The sequence below is a fragment of the Mycteria americana genome, chromosome 2, assembly GCF_035582795.1.
Source record: "Mycteria americana isolate JAX WOST 10 ecotype Jacksonville Zoo and Gardens chromosome 2, USCA_MyAme_1.0, whole genome shotgun sequence".
NCBI classification, from domain to species: Eukaryota; Metazoa; Chordata; class Aves; order Ciconiiformes; family Ciconiidae; genus Mycteria; species Mycteria americana.
In genome coordinates, this window is record NC_134366.1 from 133,684,777 (window position 1) to 133,709,815 (window position 25,039).

Genomic DNA, 25,039 nt, shown 5'->3' on the forward strand with positions numbered 1-25,039 from the left:
CTCAGCTGTGCCTGTCAAGAAGAGTCTGTCTTGTAGCCTCCTCTTTCTCAAAGGAATTCCTCAGTTATGGCAACTGAGGGAAAACCATTACACTACTTTAGGCTGTAGTGGTGCTCAAACTCATCCTGGGAGCCATTTTAATTGCATTGTTTGGTTACTAATGATATGTCTCTGGAATCACTGTGGCAAGCACTTACTGGCAGTAATTGGTGACTTCACATAGCATTGGCATGGTTCACCCTTATGGGCACAGGACCTGTGGCCTGTAGCAGTCATCTCTAAGTTTCTTGGCAAGCTAGTTTGCTTTGCTATGAAATCCCTGGAGCCCAAAACAATGTATTATTGAAATGCTGACCTTCACATCTAACCAGTTTTTACTTAGGAGCAGACACTAGTGCTGTTCTTCAATATGAAAAAGCAATACAGAATACATTCTTACTCTTCTCTATGCCTTTGCAAATAGCCACATTTGGGGACCAGATAGTAGACTAGACTGACCACTGCTCAGACCAACAGCTGCCTCAGCAGTAAGTGTTCAAAGTAGTATTCACCATCATACATGTCTTCACTAGGAAGAAGGGTTTACTACACAAGAGGTACATACCTTATGCCATGAGATACAGCACTAAGTTGCAAGCATCCTTAAAGACTTCTTAAGAATGCAAATGCTTCTTTGAAACTAGTTGAAACAGCATGCTATGATGCATTCTGTATAAATCAAACAATGACTGCAAGTTAAGAGCTCTTTAATTACAGAAAAATAGGTCTTTAATTTTATCTCAGATATTATTTTAGACAAGCATTTTCAGTATGACAGTCCATGGAAAAACAAATGCATACACTATGGAAGTTAAGAGCTCTCTGTGAAGTCACCATAACATAGAAAGTTGTAGTTCAAAGCTTCCTATCTGGTAGAACTTCAGCAGCCATCATTGCACACAGTTAAGTTCCTTCAAAAGGTTTGGTTTAAAATAAGAGTTCATTTAAATGTCTGGAGGGAAAGGCACTTAGTATTGCAGTTTCCAGAACATGATTTGTTTGTCTTCCCCTCCTGTAATAACACTGTTGCACTGTTCATTCATCCACATGGATGTTACAGCACCTGGGGAAAAAAAAAAAACCAACCAAACAAGTAAATCCAAATGCAAATAAAAGTGGTACTCGAGATGATGAACAGATCTTTTTAAGAGAGTTTAGGATCACCTGATCATTAGTTTGGACTACATTGATACCACATATGCTAAAAAGAATTTTAGTAGGCTTCTAGGTGGCAGCTCCTATTCACAGTAAAGATCTCATGCTACATTGTCCCTCGACTACCCAAAGTCAGCTGAGACAATGTCAGTTGCAGTGTAGAATGCAGATGGTGCACTGGCTAAAGGATTCATGGGGATAAGGGGAGGAAGTTTCTCTAGAATGAGATTTTTCACTCTGCCATTTGGACTTCTCATATTAGAAGTGCATTCACATCTAGCATATGCCTAGAAGCCCACTTCTACAGATTCCTCTTGCTACAGAATGATCTCTATATAGGTCAAGTTCCAGAGTACAAGCTTATAGTAGGTAAATTTGAAATAACTGTTCATGAAGGCAGCCTTAAAAACCAAACTGAGTAAAACTGAGATAGTTTTTCTCCTTCACACATTTTGGTTGCTGATGTACTGAAGACTATACAGATACATTTAAGAAGCCTATAACTCCCCATCCAAAACAAATTTCTCTATCAACAAATTAAGTGAAGTTCACTAGACTCACAGTCTGCATGGACTTTGACAAAGTATACAACACAGTCTAATACTATACTTTATTAGGGCTATGAGGCAGAAAAATGTTGACTTTTGTGATGTTGTGTGAATTAGAAAAATCTCAAGTCATTTACCTTTGGTCAGTCTTGTAAACAGCAATATTCCTCCAATGTTATTAAATTTCCTAGGAGGCTCATATGGACCTACTTTTAGTTCTGCTGTTCCAGATAACACTAACATCAAGAACAGCCCACTGACTGAACAGATGACTCTCAAACTTTTCAATACTAACAGAGCTGGAACAGAGGAATCTTCCATTCAACTTGAGAACTGGAATAGTTCAGGCATACCTGTATGTCCTTTGATTCTTTCAATAACTTTTCCTCCAAGAAGGTCCCAAATCAGTAATTCACCAGACTGACTTCCCGATAAGATGGTATTTCCATCCCATTTGAAGCACCTGCAAGTAAGTCTGAAATCAGTTCACTTCAAGCTTTTGTATAATGAGCGCCAAACATTTCCAAACTGACTAAGCCAAAAAGAATTGAAAATGGAAGTATGAAACTGAAGGAAACTACCCTTTAACACAGTCTTTCTGGAACGGTTATTCCCAAAGTATTTTAAAAGGGTCATGACCCAAACTTGCTCTTCTGACTGCCCTAGACCCAGCCAGACCTTCCCCTGGCAGAAGGATGAAACATATTCCCGTAACAGAAGAGGACCCAGTCAGGTGTGTATGGTACTCAAGTGCTCTCACGAGCCATCACTTTCACTTCTGTCACTTCATGTGCCTGAAACAATCACTTGAAGTGCAAAGAGGACTTTCAGGGAAATAACTGAAGAAAAAAAAAATATATATATACACATGCATATACATATATATTTATGTATACACACACAAGAAACCAACAAGCATACTCCATGTATGGCTGCTATTTTTTTACATCTGTTTACCTGGTAAACGATAAAGAACTGTATGCATTTTGGTTTGTGAAAAAAAGTGATCACTCTAATTATAATAGCCAAACTTTTCATAGCTTATCAAAACAAAAAGGAAGCATTGCAAAAAAAAAAAAAAAAGAAGAAAAAAAATCAAGATTATTGACAGAGATAATTCAAGTAAAGGAACTGTCTCCTTGTTAAAAATTTCAGTAGCTCAGCTGCTGGAAGAGCTGGTTAGCTACAGGTCCCATTATCTTTTATGGACGTTAAAGTTGCTGTTGAAAAAAACCATGAGTTATTTACTTAGATACTTGTTTGGTTTTGTCCCAGTTTGGAAGGCTTGATCATAATGCACACACCAAGCTAGGATGTCAGCCTTTGCACTTTAAAAAGTAATTCAATGAAACAAAGTTGCCGGTACTACTGCTCTTTCCATTCTGCTATCACCAACCATCAAGCATCTCCACAGTTAACTAAATCGGCCATGCAGCTTCATAATCTGTATGTTCTCAGAATTACCTCTGTGGCTCATCAGCGGTTACAGAAGATATAAGCATTCCAGTTTGTACATCTATTACTTTAAAACAACAGTCCTCTCCTGTGCTGAGTACATGTCTGCTGTCTGTACAAAAGAAAAATGCGAAAAGAAACAACAAAAAAGCATGTTTAGACATTCAGTTCTAGTTACCAAAGCAGTCTGCGATACAGCATGTTAGATGTGACATTGCCTGGCCTACTTATTTATAGATAATTTACTGTAAATTAAGTCTTTAAGCAAGCAACGATAAACAAAATTGGTTTAGAATCTAGACCACTGGTCTACAGTCTAGTATGGCCTTATGTACAATTAATAAATTCTTTATAATGGCGACACATGTCAATCCAAAGCATCTCACCATCCCCCTTAAAGTAGTGTTACATGATACCAGGAATAAGATTCCCTTTGAAACTCCCAACAGTGCATACGAAAAACTGAAATCCAACATACCAGGACTAAAAGCAGCATCAAACACGGTCCCAGAATGACATGGCAACTGGTGCAACACTGTTGCTGTAGTAACATCCCAAACACTAATGGTACCCTCTTTGGTTCCAGATGCTAGTATAGTATTTGCAGCATTAAGGTCAATTGTATTTACCTAGGAAGTTAAACATCCCGTGATTTTCTTATTCTTTCATGTAAGCCATCTTGAGACAGGTTTTAAACATACACAAAGCAAGCCCATTATCCATAAGATGATATTTTATTTACAAAAAGCTTTTACATTTAATTCTGCAACATCCTTAATTAAGTACAATTATTAAAAATCCTGCCTATAAAAAGTAAAAGATAGGTCCCTTTGATGATATTTTAAAATACTTTTTCTTTGCAGAATCAGAAATGTAAACTGACATTTCAGACTACGTTTAGTACCCATACTCTCCATCTAAATGCAAGATTTTAGCCTTAAGGGTAAAATTCTTCTTTACTTTTAAAGAACTCCCTAGCCATCAGTTGTTTCCAATTCTCTGGGGTACAGTTCTTAAATGTTATCATCAGAAGTGTTTCAGTATTTGCCTATGCTGTGACCTGTTAAAAAACTAACTATTAAGAAGGTTTAAAACACAGTAATTCTAAATACCCTACTAGAGTGACATTAGAGGCTATAAATAAAAGTGCAGTTAGTTACACATTTATGATTCACTGCACACAATGTGTTTATATATTTACAGTGAAATTCATTAATCTATTTTATAGCACGGTAAACAAGTTAGAGGAATTCTTTTTCATTTGCTTGCCTTTGGCAAAGCTACATAAAGAAGCTGTAACAATGAAAATACTTGAAAAACATTAGTCTGTTTTCAAAAACAAAGAAGCAAGCAAAAACCCCAGTCCTTGCTGTCCCCCCTGGAACTTTGTGCATACAAGCCGAGCAAGACAAATTAAGAAACCTCTGTTTATGCTGTTGCTTCAGTCCCCAGAAGCAGACCTTTCAACCAGGGAAGCAGGGGGCACTGGTGCAGGACACATCAGACAAAAAAACCAAAACGGAACAAAAACCCCTACACACACGCTTCCCAAAACAACACACCGCCTCAGCCCCCTAACCCAATCCTTGTGCTTTACCACTAGATCTTGACTTTGACTTTAATGAGCAACTAATTTTCATATTCTGAGATTCTTACACTATACTCTATACTCTTACACTTACACTATACTCTGTCCACATACTTACACTAACATCGTGTTCTAACTCTGCAAGCAGTTCAAAGTGGTGTTTTTTATTGCTCAAGGTCTCTCCAGGAACACAGTGCCACACCTACAACACAGATATTTAAGTTTGCTCAAGGAAGCAGTAGTGTAAGTCTGGATGAGTTTCTTCAGTATTGAATTCTCACATTACAAGGAGGGCTGCTTGTGTTAACTGTGGGCCTTGCCTACATGGTAGAATACAGCAACCTGAAGTTGAAATGGCACCTGAAGTCATTTACCCTAAGCAGAGCCACATATTAAACATGACTATGCTGATTCCAGATAGCTTACAGAGGCCTACCTAACTACGGGTATATCACTGCACTGAATGTATACTTACCAAAAAGCCATACACGGAAGGCTTTGGGAAATTCTTTCCTGTCTCTAACTTCCAAATTATCTTTCCACCTAACTGTAGGCATGCTCTTTAGATTAGCAAGTTCCTGGTCCACTTAGCTGAAGAACATAAGCTACAAAAATATTAAACATTTTAGAAGCCTACTCCACTCAGCAAACAGAATCACCAGCCAAGGTCACGAAACATTGCAGTTCCTCCAACAAATACAGTTTGCCTCCAAAGCTCCCCCATTTAGAGTAAGCTAGAATGAATGAAGTTTCTTTAAAGTAACACTTCAGCTTTGAAACAGAGTTGAGAGAAAGCTAAATGAAGAAGATATTCTAGAAACAAACTTACTGTGATACTAGCTAAGTTATTATTCTAGTACAACAGGTACATCCACTCCAAAGCATTTGGCTGGCTGAATATTACAAAGTGCTAGCCATAAATAGTTATTGAAGTTATTGAATACAAAGCCATATACAAACCTTCACAGTGGAATCCCAAGATGCAGAATATAAACGCCCATCACGCCAACAGATCTTACCGACTGCATCATCATGTCCCATTAAGATGTCTTGCTGTCTTCCAAATGCAATCGAATAAAAATATCTAAGAGGAAAAAGTTATAAAAGCATTACGTCTTCGGAAAACTTTAATGTTTTTCTCTAAATAGATTAAAGTAACTTTGCTTCTACAGTTTCTAACAGAAATCTACTGAAAAAAGTAGAAATATAGACACTGTGTTTTAACAATGAATTTCTGTATCATTATCTAAACCCATAAACATAATGACCAAAGCACTCCATTTAATTCAATAAAGTCAATAGGAAGTAAATAAATACACACATATGATTGTCCCATGAAGAACTTATGACAGTGGTATCTCCTGGTAAGATTAGACAAGATGACAAAGCCTGTAAGAAAAAGGAAAAAAAAAAAAAAAGTAGCGTTCAATTTCTTACCCTAAATCAAACAGAAGTACATTAACATGCTTTTGGAGAACAAGCAGCATTTTAACCTTCTATACACACAACATACAGGTGTTATATGAACCCTAATCAAGAAAAACCTTACAGCTTGGACACTGAACAGCAATAATACTTAATCCCTGGTAAATATAAAGGTAGCACTGAAGTTCGGAAATACATGTGGAACTGATGGATCTCCTTTTTCAAAATGCTGGTATTTCAAGGACATGGTATGCAATTCCTCACTCGGGAGAAACTGGGTCAGCTCTTCATTTTGTAAGCTACTGTCAATTCTAGGAGCAAACAGCTAACAGAAACTAAAAATGAAGGTTTCCTTTGATGTTTGTTCTCCATGACAGTTACTTAGCAGCTCAGCTCTGTCAAACAAGAAACTTAACTATCTAATTTCTACTATTCTCAACAAGAAACATGCTTTACAGACAGCTGCTCTGTTAAATTACCATCACTGGAAGCAGCAAGGAAAAAAGAAAAATCAGCCCAGTGCTTCTACTAGTATCATTACTGGTCATGTTTTAGATCTGTTCTAAAAAAACAGTAAGCTGCTGGACTGTAAAAAGACTACTGCTTCTAGCATTGCTACAACAGATCAGCGCTAAAACTAGACAAGGGAAGAATTAAAACAAACAAACAAAAAAGCACGTACAAGGCCTCTTCATGAAAAACTGACTTTTGGCTTAGTATTCAGCAAAGAAGTCAATTTTACAGTGCCAAGAAGTGACATTCCTAAGTTTGCCTTGGCTAAGCATTAGGAATTGCTGTATCTAGATTCACATGCTAGTGTGTGCCATGGCAGGCCATGGGGTCTTGATCCTGCAACTTACTTGGGGACCCATTAGAGCATGCTATGGCTTCTGTCTGGGCAACCCATTTGCCTTTTTTGTTCCCTCTAGAGACGAGGGTACACAGAAGGCTGATAGATCCTAGCGTCTTGCCTCAACAAAGGACTCTGAACATGACAACTGGGAGTGAATCTCTATGACCCAGGTCTGGCCACTGTGCTAAAGCATGGAAAATCAAATATAGAATCTCTTTCCAAGTTCTGGTTTAGAAGCAGGGGAAAAATGCTGTTCAGAGGTTGCTAAGATCACTGCTCATTGAGGAAAGATGGCTCAAATGCACCCAGCATAGCTTCCACTCCCTGTGCTTGGTTTTCCTCTGCTGGTTGACTCATAGCCTTCAATCACTTGGGAGCAGTAAGGCAATGATGGATGTGAGCGCATGGGCAGAATTTAAGCTTTGTGATTCTGGTCCCAATGGCAGTTCAAGATTGTTCAGGAAGACTCTTCTGCTCATGACAGACTATCTTTGTCTACCACAAGCCCTTCTCTGGACAGCAGGGTAACTCAGAACAGAGCTAACACAGAAGTGCAACCATTTAATGCTCCCTTCCCGCGTTCGCAGAATGCACTCTGTCTCCCCAGAGGCCTGACAGAGAGTCTCAATTCACTCTGCTAAATTATTCACACACAATACAATTGAGTAGGCTGAGGAAGAAAAGAGGCATTGATGTATGCTAACAGCCATTTCTGTGAGTAGCTTTCAGAAGATTCCCAATGATCTTGTTTTTATTTTGACAGCAACTTACCATGTTTGAAAAGGACACACTTCTCTGGATTGTTTTTGATTCTTTGGAAAACATCTTCAAAGTTGAATCTGGGGATAATGGACAAAATAGACAGAAGATAAAAGGACTGTTTTATATTATAGAAGCTAGGAATTTTGCTCCTGTTTGAATATTAAAATATCTTACTACGAAAAGTAGGTATATGTTTCTCATAGTCTTTGAGAAACTCTTTATAGAGCTTGTGACTTGAGCCTGGAACTAGCCTGTTTTGCACCAGTTACAGATGGACTCCCCTGTGCCCATCAAACTCTAAGAGAACTCTGGTATCTAAAAGGGAGAAATTACCACCTTCCCAAGCCTAGATATAGATAATATTAAAATCCTTGAGTCAAAGTGATCTAAAAATTAACAAATTCATGTAGTTAAGCTATTTAATTACAAGAAAGATATATTTAACTTAATTTCTATAATAGGTGACTTGCAAAGGTGACAATCCAAAAGCCAAACAGAAGTAGCCTTTACATATGAATACTGAAATTCTCTCAAACAGTATGAAGGAATTGAGCATGAAGTGAAAACAAGAATCTTGAATTTGGCAGATTAGGGCCACTCCTTTCATGACTGTAAAAAAATACAGAACTCAATGGTTCCAGAAATATCGCATTTAATGTTGTCTTCATTTTGTTCTCAGTGAAGATATTCATGGGATTCAATCTTAACTACATTTCAGAGTTTCATGCTATTTTGTTCACAAAACATTAACCTGCATTTACACTGCAGGTTCTAGTAAATACCTCTGCAATAATACTTACCCTGGGATGTAGTGAAAACAGAAGACCCATTGCAAGTGACTGCTATTCCAGTAATTGCCCTGTTTAATACAAGTAAGCTTATAGGTGATTTCATAGGTTTTGAAACTTAACCACCATACTGTAAATTGACTATAGTTGAAATTTGTTATTTGATCTCTGTAAGAGCTAAGACATTCAAGGAGATTAAAAGCACTACAGTGGTGTTTTATATGCCTAGAGACAAAAATATACCTTGATATAATATGTGAAACACCAGTACAGGTTCCCCATATTGTTTGGCAAGAACTTCATCCTCATCAGAAAGGACATGGCCATGTGAGAGGATAAACAGTTTCACATTCAGTCTTTCCAATTTGGGATTAGCTGCAAAAAGAGTCAGGAACCTGCCTACAAGCAGATACTGAATACCTCAAGTGTCAGGAATCAGCACTTGCATGTCTTTTCTCCTCAAATTTGACACTGGCAAAGTCACTATAGTCTAGAAATTTAGACATATAGCTTATGTCAGGGAGTTAGTTGTTAGGAAGCACAGACCATTCTGCACAGCCAAAATTCCATTATACAGACCTGCTTCTATTTTTTTCTCAGCAGTCTTCAGAAAAAAAAAAAAAAAAAAGAAAAAAGAATCAGAAGCTGAAATTCAAGTCTGTTTTTGGGATCAGGATTTCCCTAACCCTAACAACCTGGTAACAGAGGCCCTTTCTCACTATGAATATTACCTTGTTTTCTGGACAAGAGAATGTTTCTTTTCTAGATTAGGTTACAGTCACCAAGAAAGTAGTTGCACTCAAGGTAGTACGAAATCTTCCTACTAGTCCAGCCACTAAGACAAGGGATGGGGCCAAAGGAAAATCTGTTCTTTAAAATATAGCTGCTGTTGTTCATTGATAGGTATTTTCAAAGTTCACCTGAAGTGCCCCTGCTGACTCGTGGCTCCCTAGGAATCCATCAGAACAGTAGTTTGGTACCTGGATTAAGTGAAAACCTATAGTTGGAGACTTGGCAAACTGTTCATACAGCAATGGCTCAAGGTGTACAGCAGTTGAACTTAAGTGGTTTAACCTTTCAAATCAAATGGGATGAAAAAGAAGTTAGATCCTCCTGGGGTTATAAATAAATAAATAAATGGAAGTCTTTATCTGGCTGCTGCTATCACAGTTTTAGAAAAGGGTAATCAATATCTGCTTCAGGTACTAAAATGATAACAAACTTAGCTCTAGAGCTGTATAAGGAACAACAACAACAAAAAAAATTAAGCTGACAAATACCTTTTCTGGATTGATAATCCATCATATACTCAAACTCATCTTGTGTAACCAAATCAATGAGCTGTCTCACAAAGAAAAGTATTTACCTTAAACCCTAACCCATCATTCAGATTGACATGCAGATACCCCCACCCCCCCAATTAAATGGAACAATTTTGACTGTGAAAAGAAAGGAATAGTACCTACTCTTTGTGAATTTTATAATGCTCATCTAATTTTAGTTTGGCAATATTGTTCCAAGCAAGTGTTATACTTTCTTCTGTCAAATCTTCAAATGATTCTTCATTTGGAGAAACTGCAATAAAATGCCACAATAAAGTCTCGTCACAAATAGAAAATAAAAAGATAGATTTTAAATAACTAGGTAGCTGAAGTTGCAAACATAAATATGAGCATACAGAAATAATGCAGAACTCCAGGAACAAGAATTTTTGGCTAATGCAGACAGTGACAAGATCACTAACTTTTTTCCAAATCCCTTCCCGAATGCATGGGCTTACACAGTCAAGCATATGATTTTAGTCCCCAAACCAGGGCTTTTAAACTGGAGACTACAGAGTATGTTTCCAAAATGGAAAAAACAAAGCCAAACCCAAAAACGTTTCTGTAGAGATGTTTTGGTGTTCCATTGAGATGTCAAGAGCTTTCCATATGGAAAAGTACCAGGAAAGCCATCTACTGCTACAATACATCATGTGCTTTTATTATTCTATTGCATTCTGTTAGGAATGTCACAACTTCATTTCACTGCACTGTTGCAAAAGTTAAGGGATAAAAAAAACACAACAAAATTTAGACAATTGGATGTCAATTACTATAAAAAGGCCAAATCCAACAGGAACTGTTGATCTGCGAGTTAATTAGGCAGCATACCACCATATCTATTTAACACATATGAACACTATTATCACCATATTCAACTTTCAAAGCCACTCTTGCCATTTGGATGCTACAGGTTGCCATGCTAAGTACCACTCATCTTCAGTTCTCTGCTTTAAAATGAAAGCCAACAAAAGGTAAGTGAACTGAAGACAACCAATTGAGAAAAACCTTTCTGTGTGATACCTGAGCTTAAGATTCAGTCCAATTTATACATATGATAAGGACCATAGCATCTTAGTTTCAGAGAAGTGGTCTACATTCTTCATTGAAGAGAAGCCTGTGATGGCCTTACATACCCTTTTCTTGAAGAAACTTATTCAATCAACATTGTCCCTACAGTACGTAGGGAAAACAAAGTAATTTCTTTACAGATTTTTATTCAAGTCATGGAAAAGGAAAAAAATTTGGATGCTTATTAAGTTCTTAGGGTTTATTTAGGTCAAGCCAATCGGTCACCCCAAAAAATCCCTGTTCAAAAACTGAACAAATCTTTAAACATTTAGAGTGCCTGCAGATATGGTCATTGAAGCTGCTGTCATATCAGCTTTATTTTGAAGTGTCATGAAAGGCCAGGGATGATAGCCCTCCCACAGCTTCAAAAGCAGAGGTTGAACAGTCCCAGAGGAGACCACTGGAACAGAAGGCAAAATGCAGGACAACACCTGTATTTTCAGATTTGAAACTGGTCTTGCCAGTTTTTCTGTAACAGTTAGTTCTTGGATTTATTTTGAATTGGCTTACAGGGAAAGTGGCCAGGAGAGTTGTATAATAAGATCCTGTGGGAGAAAGATCGAGAACTTCTCAAAATTACACATCCATTACATCATCAGTTTATGTGTTACACATTTACCTGGAGACTCAGCTATGGAAACACTGTGACTAGATGTTCGAGACAAGCTTTTCAACTTCGGTATTATCCTTCGGGGATGAGGAATTGTAAACAACTGTTTTGGTGTCTGTCCAAACTCCAAGATTTGTGTCAGCAGAGCTACTTTTTCATTGGGGTCCATAATACTTTACAAAAACAAGATATTTAATTAAGCCAAGTAGGCAAGTACTTTTTCTTCCTCCCCTCCCCTGAAAGCATGGGCCTGCATGTGCAGTTACTACAGCACTATAGGCCATCACAAATTCTTACAGAACTGATTTACCACAGATGTGACAGACTGTCATATGACAGCTTCATAATTTTGTTTATGTATGATGCCAGTCAATTAAAAAAAAATAAAGCAATTTCACGAAAGCCAGACTGAAGAAACGTTCAAGTAACAATCTTTAAATGCATGCTAAAACTGAGAACTTGACGCTGGTTCTCTACATATTTGAGATTCTAAAATAGAAGAGCTACACCATTCATGTACAGAGCACTTTTACAGCCAGAAGAGAACCTGGAGGGATACTGAGAAATTTAGCTAACTGCTTTAACAAAAACATTCTGATTCTTGTTCATTACCTGTTTAAATCCACACCTCCTTCATAAGTTAATGGGTGAAACACTGGAAAAAAAAAAGTTTATTTGTACAATATAGATATACAAGGCTCATTTTCTTTGTCTTGCATACCCACTATAAAAAAAAGTTGTTTTTTTTACTCAACTTGGTTATATTTAAGCAACTAAGCTATTTCAGCAGGCTATAGAGTTTGAGATCTGGTGTTTTAATCCTGGGTTTCTCACCTGAAAAAAGTTTAGGATTTCTAAGAGACTCAGAGAAAGTTTCAGAAGTCAGTCCTTTCATAAAGGAAGGATGACTTATTTAAGCTTCATTAAATACCACCCACACACCCAATAAAGAAAAAAAAGCACAGTTGCATAACTGGATCGCTGGTTATTTTCTAGACAGGTAAACAAAATGTAGTAAAGAATGATCATAAAGGTCTGCCTATTCACCTGTTCATTTGCTATGAGGATAGCAGTTACACAGTGAACTACTTCGGGGCCTGTCCATAAGAATACTTACTTTATATTTTGACATAACTTCATTCATACACAGATGCCTTCTGTCTCTCTTATCTACCCAAGTGTCTGCAATTCATTACACTAATAAAAATCCACATTGCAGCAGAGGAAGCACATTGTGCATAAAAAGTGCTCTCATTTGAGAGGTGAAAATTATAGGTGCCATAATTTAAATGATGATTTACCATATGCAAAGCCTCTTGCACATTGTAATTGACACTTATGGTCACTGTATGATTGGATGCTGAACCCTGCAAACCTAAAATATAGCCAATCATGATTTAAGGATATGTGGGGAAGCACATTAAAAAACAACAACAAAACCCAGAAAAAAACAACAAAAAATACCACAAAACAAATCACATTATCTTACACTGGAAGTAGAAAGCACTGACTACCAAAATGAAGAGTTGCTTATTCCTTCCCTCCCCACTGTCGTAGTAAGGTTTTCTTTTTAAACTTATTCTATCTTCTTAAGTGCAAACTATCTCAACATTGTCTGTTACTTGTAATCCTTCAAAAGGATCAGGGCTTCTGGAATAAACACCCTGTAACTCTGATCTGCTAATCTTCCTTTACCAAGAGGACACTTCCTTATTAGGTAAAAACACACATAATTAAATATCAAACTGCTGAATAATCATTGATATTACTATTAGGTCTAGCTAAATTAAACACATCACCATAGCAAACACATAATAACATCCCCTTTTGTAAGCATTTACAATGACTACATACATGCTCAGAATAAGACTGCAAACAGTGAAACTTTCCACATGTACAGTAAAAGGTACATATCCTACTGCGGTAATGTTTGTACACAAGGACAAACCTAGTCACCTGCATACTTTTTCCTTCATTCTTGCTCCTAAAGAGCTATAGCCCATTAGCCCTTTCCTTCCCTTGCCAATCCTCTCAGAAGGAGGGGGAAAAATTGCACTGAAATTATCACACTGTAATTACAGTGTAGGAAAATTAAATACATGTTTATGTGGACACCTTACACACTCCCATTTTCAATTGGGAAACACTACTTCCATACTACACTGCCACACCGTGCTGTGGGAGCAAGTAACAGTAATGCTGTACAATCTTCTTGCCTACCATCTTAAGTACATCTTCAAAGATGCAAATCACCATGAAGGCAATAGATTTTACTAGATAAGACACTAGTTCCAGTAACAAAGAACTGCACTTTCTTTAAGGATCAAGCATTTAAAGCATAGTTATGAACACTCAAAACAAATCAGACATTACAGAGACGCTGTTATTTACCATCCCTGGCTAATTAAGGCATCCCTTTTTTTTCTGCTATTCCTATAAAGTGTATACTTACCATTGTGAGCTGCAACTGCTTCACTTCCTTTCTGCTTGTAGCCAAATATTATATCAATCCATTCATGAAGATGTTCTGATACATACTGACTTTCTAAAGCCTCTTGGCTCTTCTGAAGGAAATCATCAGGACCTGGCAGGACAAAGGTTAATTAAAGGAGAAGATATCCCATTCAGTATTGGTATCCATCTCTCTTCCTCTTCCTTCTTGAAAAAGCAGCCTAACAAAAAACCCCAAACACCCCACAACAAACCACAAGTTTGCTATAAAAATTAAACACAACTATTAATTATGTCAGTGTTTTAAAGCAAAAATTCCTTCAGAATAAAACAGAATGGGCATTTTTGAGAGAAGAACCATCATCCCCAGAATCTAGATAATCTTGAATTAATTCATAATACAAAAAGTTTGACTATTATTACCTGATGCCCAAGGGGGAAGCTCTACATCTTCAACCATCTTTCCACCCTGCCTTTTTCCCAAGTCCAACTTCAAACTGTTTACTAGAAAACTAGAATCGTTTTCATAAAATTCTGGAATCAACTAGAAGAAAATTTTTAAAAATTTTAAAAAAGAAGGAAATTTTGAAATTAGCTTAGCTTTGATCACTTAAGTAGAATACAGTCAGTAAAAACTGATAGTTATCAAACTTCATATGACAAGCCCTGAAGTTGGGTAGTAATTTTTCCAGGCTTTCTTCTCTGTTGGTTAAGCACTGGAAACTTCCTCCCATTATCCTTCCAACTATGTTTAGGCTTCTTGACTATCTTCATGGCAATTCTCCGAACTAAATTCAGAGTGGCATAAATATTTTTAACATGTAATGTGTGACTTATGAATCTGTAAAATCTAAGGGTATCTTCAGAACTGTCATTGCATAGCTACCTTCTCATTTTTAAGACATCAGGTAAGAGTCAAGACAAAAATATAGACTAAAACTAGAATGATGACAAAAGTTTCAGAGGTTAAGTCAATTATTTAAAGACCACCATAGGTAACCAACCTCAATTCCATCATCATTAACTATGGACTTTTTTTTTAAAGAAGTATCACTATATTAAACTCTTTTATCAAAGAAGCATTATTTAACAGCACCCACTATCTGACAGTTAATCATTCTCAACATATTCTACAAGTTATTGTTTTTATAAGGCTCAAAAAAACCTAAGATAAAACTTCTATAATTTAATCTCTCTAGATGTACTGTTGTAATATAGCAAATTCCTTACAAGAGTCCAGCAGACTATACATAAAATTGCATCTTTTCAGCCTTAATCCACTCTGGTAATTCCCACTTATTCCAATAACATTCACAATGACACTTCTGTTAAACTAAAAGCCAGAAAGCAGACACAGGCAAGCAATCATGGAATTACAGAGAAGGAAGATGTTAAAAACGTTAAAGGATTCATAAAATGCAGTCAATAGCCTTAAAAAACCCCCACACAACTAAAACCCACAACAACAAAAAACAACTAAAACACACCCCACTCCCACCCCAAAACTCTCAAATCAACAGGAGACATGCGAGAACAGAAAGCTTAGCACAGATACCAAGAAGGACTACAACCATTTTCCAGCCATTTACCTCTTTGAAATCTGTTGCACCATCCAAACAGTTTTTCCAGGTTTCTGCAAGACTAGATAACACATATAAATCACACATTTGTTAAAAAAAATTATTTTTTAAGGCTTTGCCCTCCCTTGATGCATATTTGAAAACAAAACCAACCTAGTTACAGACAAAATGTAAACAGACCTGTTGAACATTCTGTCAGCGTGATCAAACTTTCCATTCTGCAGACAGAGCATGTATTCTGGGGCTAAGGAGAAAGAAAAAAAAAATCATCAGCTTGCTCCAAGTCTTGTCCACTTTGGAAGCAACTGTCTGCTCAGAGAGCATGTAAAAGCTGTCTTACCAACTCTAACGAGATAAAACAAAACATAACCCGGAGATGAATAATGGCTCCCATACATGAACTTCGGCTCTGGCATTTCCTGGTAACGTGTCTGCAACATATGAAGAAGAAAGAGAGGTCTGTTTGAAATCAGCACTCCTGCTTTCCTTCAATATTGAACACATACACACTATTTTTTTTTTAAGACACAGATTAGGACTACCCTTAATTTTTTTTTCCTAACGATAAAATAAACTCTAAATTCTAATAACCATGCAGCTTTAATCAGATCAGTGAATCAATAAGGTGAAAAAGTTGTTATAACTTATCATCCAGAATTATCAGGTTTTCAGCTTTTCTTCTTCTCTCACTTTCACACGTAACTGCAGTGACTCAACTTCAAAGGAGTGCAAACAAAAGATTTCCTTTTTGTCCTTCACATTAAGTTTAATGAGACCATGGAAGAACATATTGACTTCAACTTGGAGGATTCCCTCCTGTCTTAAACTCCTACGTGTTATCCCTAAAACCTATCATATTCTAAATAAAATTACTTTTACTGCAGTAAGTATGAGGCAGCTAACAGTTTGAGGAAACAGTCAGATCTTAGAAAGAAAACTTCATTTACTGTTATTGAAAGCATAATACTGATCATGTTCTTACCCTCCACAACCTTAGGAAGCTTTACGATTTTGAAATATTTAATCTTTTTTGTCAATATAATGCAGTTAGTCTGGCAACATTTTTTTTAATGCTTCATTGAGAACTAATAAAGGTTCCAAAATATTAAATATAGTTATGTTATGTAAATTATTTTTGAATAATTAACTTACCATAGGAGACAATGATTTTATAAAAAGAATTGAAAGCCAAGAAACTAAGGACCTTCTAAGCCTGTAACTATGTGTTTGACTGCTTATGAAAAGAAAGCTACTTTGAGAAATGGAAGAAATTTGTGCACTGTTATCTGCATGTGGAAATTTCAAGTTGGTGCTCTGATCTCCATGGATCCAGATTTCCCCCCTTTGAAGTACTCTCCCTCAAAGTCAGCATTTTCTTAAATGGAAGTACTTAAGATTTCTACTATTTTGTCTTGTTTAATTCATACATGTATTTTACATTACGCATTTAAATCCGTTGGTCTTGGAGTTTTATATTTCCGTATATGTTTATAGTATCTCAGTGCCTGCCATACAAATGCAGTTAAAATAGTTAAATGGATTTGGGGATTTTATTTTAAAAGTGAGGTAAAACATTTAAAAGCCTATACGTATGAAACGGTAGTAAGAGAGAGGAAACAGACTCAAATAATTTTAAATTAGTACTGACAAAATTAGTACTGATGAAATCAAGCTGAAAATAAATGAGGTATGTTTATAGCTAAGTTTGCTTCTGATAAGTTTCTAGTTAGTTTTAGATATCTACATAATTCCCAAAGCTTGCTTGACAAAGCTCCTTTTATTGCCAATATGTACAAGGCCCAAAATGTGTAGTACGTAAAAGCCAAGATATACATACCAATAATCTATCCAGCCTTTCCTTATTCAGGGCACCAATTGGTTTACTAAGGTCACGGAATGTTTCAGGCTTCGTCAGATCTAAAAAAATATAGTTAGTCTCTATGCATTGATTCTACTAGACACGAATGTACTCTAATCAATATTTAAAAACAAAACAAAAAAAATCCCAAACAGTAACAAAACAAGAAACAACACAAAACCCCTCCAGTAATATTCTCTGCTCCTTAACTGCAAAAGAATAAAGTCTTACTGTAAATGGCTACTCATCTTCTTCCTTCCAAGTAGATGTAATCTCATACCTCTTGCTTAAGAGCTAGTAGTTACATATACACGACAGCTATTTTAACTTAACATCATCTAGTCAATACAGGTCCTGCTACGTGAGGCACAAAAGCAGTTGGTATTGTCTTCTTCCTACTCATTAACTATTAAGTTAAGTTCCACCAAACAATGAGATTGGAGTGTTTGAGCTGGTGCTGATGAATAGCATGAGATTCCCCTACTCTACTCCTTGTAGAAGGACACAATCCTCAAAAGGACAAGCTTGCAAGACAAATTCCAGAAAGACCCTTAATCAAGGAGCCTATTTAGGCACAAGCCTTGTTAGCCTCTTCCTTTCAACTTGCAATGCTAAGAACTGTAAGAGAACACCTGGATGCTATACATTTCAATGCATCCGACTTGTTCCATAAAAAGCCATTTTACTGGTTCTTTTGCATTTATTAGAATCATAGAAAGTGTTTGAATGCTCAGTATCGCAGATTTTCAAAGTCACCAAGCAGATGCTTGGTACATACTCTGCATGTGAAGGGCAAAATATTTAATAGAAAAAGGTGAGGTATTGTGTCCACTAAACTCCACAGTAAGGGTAAGTGCTCAAGAAGACATCTAAGATCACTAATGCCAGGTTCATTTCGACATACCATGAACTCTACACAGTAGAAAACCCCTTGAGACATTTCAGGTTGGACATGATGCACTAACATGTCTTTTTGTATACACATACCTAATACTGAACTAGAGTAGTCTGCTATGATCCAGGGAAATACAGGATATTGGGAGAGATCGTTGCAGCTTCGATCAGCCAGATTGTTGAGATGAAGAAGATACTGGTAATTTGATATATGTCCTCGCTGCCATTGCAACATATAACTTTCAGCTGTATGCTCAGTCATATGATTTTCTAAAATAAAAGAAAACATTAAGAGTTTTGAGGTTTGGAGTTCCACCCCCAAATTATACTGTGATTAACATTATGCAAAGTACTATAAAATAATTAAGGGCATAGTTGTTTAAAAGAACAAGTCAGAATTAAGTGGTAACTTCACGTTTCAATAGCTACCATAACTTTATACATTTTTTAAGATCTGTTCAAACAGGCCTAATTTGCATTCAACCAAAAAAAAAAAAAAATCACGCAGGAGTGCTGAAACCAAACATAGAAACAATGGATGAGAGAGAACTTGAACATTTATGGAGGTATAGGAAAATATTTGCAGACCATGAACAGCTCTCTTGGCAATCAGGCAACCTTTAAGATTTCATATTTCTAGAAGTAGTTCTGCTTAGAGTCAACAAAAAAAAAAAAAAAAATTCCTACTGGACAACTAAGGATGCCCAGTAACAATAACCTGTGGAAAGAAGTCACATATGTGTGTAAATAGGAATTAGTTTCAGAACCACTGAAACAGAGAGACTAGAGGAAGATAAAACTTGACCACCACTCAAGAAAGCAAGAATTATGTACCTGGAGCTTCTGTTTGAAGCATTATGTAGGGGCTCAAGAAATTCAAAACTACATTATACTCTCTACTCAATAGCCATAATACAAAGATATGCTGCTGGACAACAAAATGACCTGGGAATATTGATTTCATTCTGTCCCTCCACCTTAAAATGAAATTAAAGAGGTTTCTTTGTTATCTTAGTCTGTTGTCTGTGTGGCAGGTTTATCAAGAGAAATGGGGGTGGCAGGGGTAGTTTTGCACCGTTTTTTTGGGGGGGTGATTTGGGGGGGGGGGGGGGGCTTTTTTTTTTTTTTTAAATTGTTCCTTCCATTGAGTCAGTTTACAGCACCTTGGCAAGTGCCTGCAATAGCAGAATGGAAGGACTGCAACCATGGCACAATGGCAAGAAACTGTCCAATCATCAAGTAATCACAGTGAAACCACATCCTTGCCATACAAAGCATTATACGGCACACTTCTGCATGCTTGTTTTACTGCATCTGTGTTACAGGCTGCTCTTCCTCCTACTTAAAAGTTTTTAAATACCTTTTACCACCATTTACTGCTGAAGGCTACAACACAAAGCTAAAGATTTAGGATTTCTATGGAACATCAAGTTATTCAAATATTATCACTACAATTATTAACTATAAGGAAAGGAATTCAGATTAGGATATGGCAGGCCTCTATTTTAGCTCAGCATAGGCTGGAAAAACACATTCCAATCCTCCCTTCACCTTAGTACCTTAAATTCTACACATAAAAAGTGTTAGCACCTTCAAAGAGAGGATCTTCTGCTGTCGGACACAGCTACTGAGGTGCTACAAACACCTTTAGAGAAATGGCTCACTTTTATTATTTCTAACCTCCAGCAACAACAACATAGAATCATAGAATTGTTTAGATTGGAAAAGACCTTTAAGATCATCAAGTCCAACCATTAACCTACCACTGCCAAGCCCACCACTACACCATGGCCCTAAGCACCTCATCCACACGTCTTTTAAATACTTCCGGGGATGGCGACTCAACCACTTCCCTGGGCAGCCTGTTCCAATGCTTGACAACCCTTTCAGTGAATAAATTTTTCCTAATATCCAATCTAAACCTCCCCTGGCGCAACCTGAGGCTGTTTCCTCTTGTCCTGTGGCTTGCTACTCAGAAGAGACCGACCCCCACCTCTCTACAACCTCCTTTCAGGTAGTTGTAGAGAGCGATAAGGTCTCCCCTCAGCCTCCTTTTCTCCAGGCTGAACAACCCCAGTTCCCTCAGCCGCTCCTCATCAGACTTCTGCTCCAGACCCTTCACCAGCTTCGTTGCCCTTCTCTGCACACGCTCTAGAACCTCAACATCATCATCTTCATCTGTACCTTGAAATTTCATCTTTGAAAGTTATCCAGAAAACAAAGTCTGAAGCAGGGTAACAGCATGCAGTTATTTCAGTAACAGAGAAAATAATGTCAGAATCTATTTCCTTTTCAAAAGGAAAATCTAAAAGACTAAAATGATTCTCGGGGAAGTGGTTGTTCCTTGTGGCCTTTACACTTTGCTTTGTGAAGTGGGGAAAATGTCAACTGATGTTTTGGCAAATTCATTAAAACAGAACTGGAGCTCTGGTACAATAAGAAAATAGTACAAAATTTACATAAACACTTTCAATGTTGGCAGTAAACATGAGTTTCAATGTTTCACTGTAGCAGCATTACGGAAAAGCTATTAGCTTTTTCTCCTTGTTTTTCCAGGACACACGCTAGCCTTTTAGAAAGTTTCTGTTCATGATCTGCAAAAGATATGTATCACTTCCTAGGAATTAATACATACTAGATTTAATAGAAATGAGAATGTAACTGTTTCAGAATGGTAATTTTCATCTACCACTGCTGCGACTGAGGAAAGTTCAGGTATTGATGTGCACACTGGAAATTCATTCATTACAGGAACTTTCTCAATAGGATTTTTACTTTGACTTAACCAGGGGCCAGGGAGATCCACCCACAAGTCAGTCTGTATTCTTTCAGCAAAACACAGTTTAGCTGAGTGGATCTTATTTACCCCTTGCTTTGAAGATAAAGTGTTTTGTGGGGTTTTGTTTGTTTATTTCATTTGTTCAGGTTTTTTGTTGGGGGGGTGTTTAAACAACAGTGCATATAAAGTTGCAAATCAAAAGAATTCGTTTCACCTTAATAATGCTGTCTCAGCTTTCATACTCAGCTCTTCAAACACAAACAATATATGCAACTTTGCAACATTCATTCTGAACTTTGCTTATTTCTATCAAAAATTTTTAGGGCTAATACATCTGTTTATTCTTCTCATTCTTCTCCCAAATCAACAGAGCAAAACCCAGACAAATTTCCCCTCACAAGGTACTATGGACTACATTAATAAATAAATACTGCAAACCTATATATGTTGCAATAAGGAAATAGAGCTCATCTCGATCTTGACAGTTGTAGAATTTCAAGTAGATGTCAGAACATAGATCATTTTCTGTGCAAAATACTTCAAGTCCCTTAGAAGTTAAAGGGGGGAAAAAGTAAATGAGAGCAATTACTGACAAGCTGTAATATTCATGTTTTTTAACAGAATATTCCAGTTACTAATGTCTAAAACTTAAGACTCTAAACTGGGTAGCAGTTTTTCCCACGAAGTCTAACATTTTGATCTTTCCTATTTCCAATCATAAAAGCATTCAGTTTACACCCAACTGAGCAAATAGCTTTATAGCTGTCCATAGATTGGCTCTGTCTGCATTGATTAAGCACAGGTAATATACTTCTTTGTCCTAAGTGAATGGAGTAAGGTAAAGTGTTAAATGTCTATTTATTTTACATGTGTTTTGAGACAAAAATTTTGTTGAAGACTGAAATTTACGTGCAAACACTGAAAGCATACAACTAAGGTTCCACTGCAGCACTCTCATCATCCCTCAGTCATGTACAGCAGGACTCATCACTCCGCATTAGTCTCAATGTGAATCAATGATCAAGCTCCCTCCATGAATCAATCCAGAGAGAAAATACGCCATGAGAGAACAATTCATTCTGTCCCAAGATAGGTGTTTGAGATAAATGGAATGAATTGCTCCCTGGAGGTACTCCCTTCTCCCTTCCCCTACACTGACTGCATATGAAAGAAACTTTTCACCTTTGACAGAGTTCACTCTTCCTGTTTTCATCTTTTTGACAACACAGGGAACTAAAACACTTAAAAACCAGAAAGGATCTTTGAGTGCTGTTCACTACTTAATCCAGAGTTTTTAAAAACATGTAGCTTTTACCTAATTATGCACACAGTTTCAGCTGGTCATTTTAAGAAACGATATATATAACAAGACATTAAAAAAAATATTTGAGCTTACCAGTGGCATTAGGCCATGTCTTCTTTTATAGATGCGACGCACATTTTGCAGTGTTATTTGTACTACTGGTTTCTGTGGGGTGTGAGGGAGGGGGAAGAAAAGATGGAGATATTCCAGAAGGTATATGTTCTTCTACATTAACCTCTCCAGTCAATCTGAAGTTTCTCGTGACTAGAGATACTAGCAATATGAAAACAATATCTTTCCGTGTCATTTTAGCAGTGGAACAGTGGTGCTAAGCAGTTACGTTCGAAAGAGGAAGCTTGTCTTTGCTGTTGGTTCTTGTCTGAGTAGCAAAGCAGTTTAAAAATAAATAAAGAATAGCGTATTATCACCCGAACCTGTCGCCAGTTATAATAATCATGCAAGAGAGGAGCAGAACACAAGAAACTATATTAAAAATAAGGAAGCCATGGGGCTGATGGGCAAACTGTTTGCCAACGGTGCCACTTGGTGGACAGAAACTGAATGGCATTTTGTCATCGTCAGCTGTGAAACACACGTTCCTTGTCTGGACATACTTGTAGTATATTAGTGGCCTGCTAAGACTATCGCTGCTATTTCTGTGACAAAGTTGCAAAGCAGTAATCTGTCTGTGACATGCACTCAGTTTTCCTCTAGAGAAAGAAATAATCAGTTTAATGGAAAACCTAGCTAAGATCTTCCAATATAAACTAAATGTATACAAAGCTCTCACTAGGTAGGAACAGCATCACAGAGTGAGATTAAGAAATTTATCTTAAACAAAATGTTACAAAAAGTGATCTTTAAATATTAATAGAGAATGAGCAAAGGATATTTTGTGCTTTGTCAGTAGGAGGTCAACTTTAAGCAAGTTAGCACAGAATAAAGCCTCAGAGGTAGAGATATGCTGAATGCAACAGGGCAGCACAGATCAAAGATAAACCAAGGAGCTTCTGATTATAACTGAAAACAGAGTCTTCTTGGAGATGCGCTCCATGTGCATTTAAGAGGAACAATACAGAAAATGAAAACTGTCCACTAGAGGGGCAGCGTGCTCACATCATATGCAAGACCATCTATGAGGCACTTACAGGATATCCATTAAGAGGCTGGAAGTACAAGTTAGCATCAGTAACACACACATGCCCTGGATTAGTCACCAGTGGTGTCACCATTTCTGCTTTACATTCCATATGCAGCGTTTCAGAAATGCTTTGAAATCTACAAGTGAAGAAAGGGAGTAAGTTTACCTCCAGTTCTTACTTACTTAGAGCTACCCTTAAATTCTCTGGAAAGGTTTTAGGTTAGCTTATAACCTTGGGACATCAGAATGGGGACTTCACTAAGGCTATTTTAGACATGAAGAAACTTTTTTGTTGAGACCTCTACTTTAACAGGCACTCCAGAAAGGAAAGTTTCTACGTTCTGCACCAGTCTCAGAGTGGTAAGCCAGCTGACTTTTCTATACAGAACTTTATTTGGCATATACTGATGCCCAATTTGCAACAAATTCACATATAAAGGGAACAGTTTGGAGAGATAAAGAAGTAACACATTCATCTTCACAACACAGAATTTCCCATTCTCCATTCCAAATGGTCCAGAATACAAAGATAACTCTCTGAATTAAAGAACTTATGCTGCCCCAAACAAGCACCTACTAAGTACTGATACAGTAGACTAATCAACCAACAAGCTGAAAATCATTTCCCAGTAGAAAGTGATTAGAAAGATACCTGTTTTTATCAAATGAAGTTCTAGCCAAGCGCGATTGCAATATAGCAGTTATCTAATGTGGAGGGAAAAAAAAGTTAACATGGTCTATGATTCAAATGCAATTAGAATTTCATTATTAAACAGTGATACCAGAATTTCATTATTGAACAGCGGTATCAGAAATAATCAGATACTTACCATGGCAGCTTGATCTCCCATCTTATCTAGACAAGAAGCCCTGTAAAGCTAAAGAACAATGAGGTTTAAGTGAAATAGCACAGAGATCTCCCACACAGCTCAGAAGTCAATAGAAACTGGGGGGGCTTTAGCATTCTTGGTGACAGAGTACTAAAAGAGCTATTATTATTTCTTTGTAAAGTATGACATGTTTGTTCATTGCTACTGTCATGTTATTACTTTTACTGTGCAGGGTAGTAGTACATAGATAAAGCTAATATGGGTAGCTTATGACAGCTGTCAGAACTAGATGCTGTGTTCAACTGCTACATTTTAAAAATAGATACTCCAAGAATTTCACCTTGAGAATAAATATTTAATGAAAGCTCTCCATTAAATATCAAAAAAGATGCTGTGATGAAGTGTGTAGTGATATCAAATAACCACATACCTGATGTAGAGTTTGCACAACATCTCCTAGTTTCCCAACAACGTCCAGTTGGAGTAAGTGTTCCATTCTACCCTAAAACCAAAAGTACATTTACTACAAATGAGTTTAAAATAAAGCTCAGTGGAAAAAAAAAGTTAAAACCAAAATCAAAATACTC

The 25,039-nt window shown here is 37.0% G+C and overlaps 1 protein-coding gene across 2 annotated transcripts in view; it reads right to left on the bottom strand.

Moving 5' to 3' along the window:
* Positions 1 to 729: 729 nt before the first annotated feature.
* The window catches only part of NSMAF (neutral sphingomyelinase activation associated factor), a 41,158-nt gene continuing 16,848 nt past the window's right edge, over positions 730 to 25,039 (bottom strand). The window contains exons 7-31 of one of the 2 annotated variants that reach the window (XM_075494704.1): positions 24,883 to 24,954; positions 24,453 to 24,500; positions 24,275 to 24,327; positions 23,630 to 23,759; positions 22,575 to 22,646; positions 21,617 to 21,725; positions 18,493 to 18,669; positions 17,485 to 17,564; positions 15,988 to 16,078; positions 15,828 to 15,891; positions 15,657 to 15,708; positions 14,491 to 14,611; positions 14,069 to 14,200; positions 12,229 to 12,271; positions 11,626 to 11,789; positions 10,080 to 10,188; positions 8,626 to 8,684; positions 7,835 to 7,902; positions 6,107 to 6,174; positions 5,746 to 5,869; positions 4,904 to 4,987; positions 3,676 to 3,826; positions 3,207 to 3,309; positions 2,096 to 2,205; positions 730 to 1,102 (exon numbers count right to left, since the gene is read on the bottom strand). In XM_075494704.1, the coding sequence (XP_075350819.1) occupies positions 1,008 to 1,102; positions 2,096 to 2,205; positions 3,207 to 3,309; positions 3,676 to 3,826; positions 4,904 to 4,987; positions 5,746 to 5,869; positions 6,107 to 6,174; positions 7,835 to 7,902; positions 8,626 to 8,684; positions 10,080 to 10,188; positions 11,626 to 11,789; positions 12,229 to 12,271; positions 14,069 to 14,200; positions 14,491 to 14,611; positions 15,657 to 15,708; positions 15,828 to 15,891; positions 15,988 to 16,078; positions 17,485 to 17,564; positions 18,493 to 18,669; positions 21,617 to 21,725; positions 22,575 to 22,646; positions 23,630 to 23,759; positions 24,275 to 24,327; positions 24,453 to 24,500; positions 24,883 to 24,954 (2,379 nt within the window). In that variant the 3' untranslated portion in view covers positions 730 to 1,007. Of the gene's footprint in view, positions 1,103 to 2,095; positions 2,206 to 3,206; positions 3,310 to 3,675; positions 3,827 to 4,903; positions 4,988 to 5,745; positions 5,870 to 6,106; positions 6,175 to 7,834; positions 7,903 to 8,625; positions 8,685 to 10,079; positions 10,189 to 11,625; positions 11,790 to 12,228; positions 12,272 to 14,068; positions 14,201 to 14,490; positions 14,612 to 15,656; positions 15,709 to 15,827; positions 15,892 to 15,987; positions 16,079 to 17,484; positions 17,565 to 18,492; positions 18,670 to 21,616; positions 21,726 to 22,574; positions 22,647 to 23,629; positions 23,760 to 24,274; positions 24,328 to 24,452; positions 24,501 to 24,882; positions 24,955 to 25,039 lie in introns of those variants that run through there. The other variant, XM_075494705.1, reaches the window with a different exon arrangement.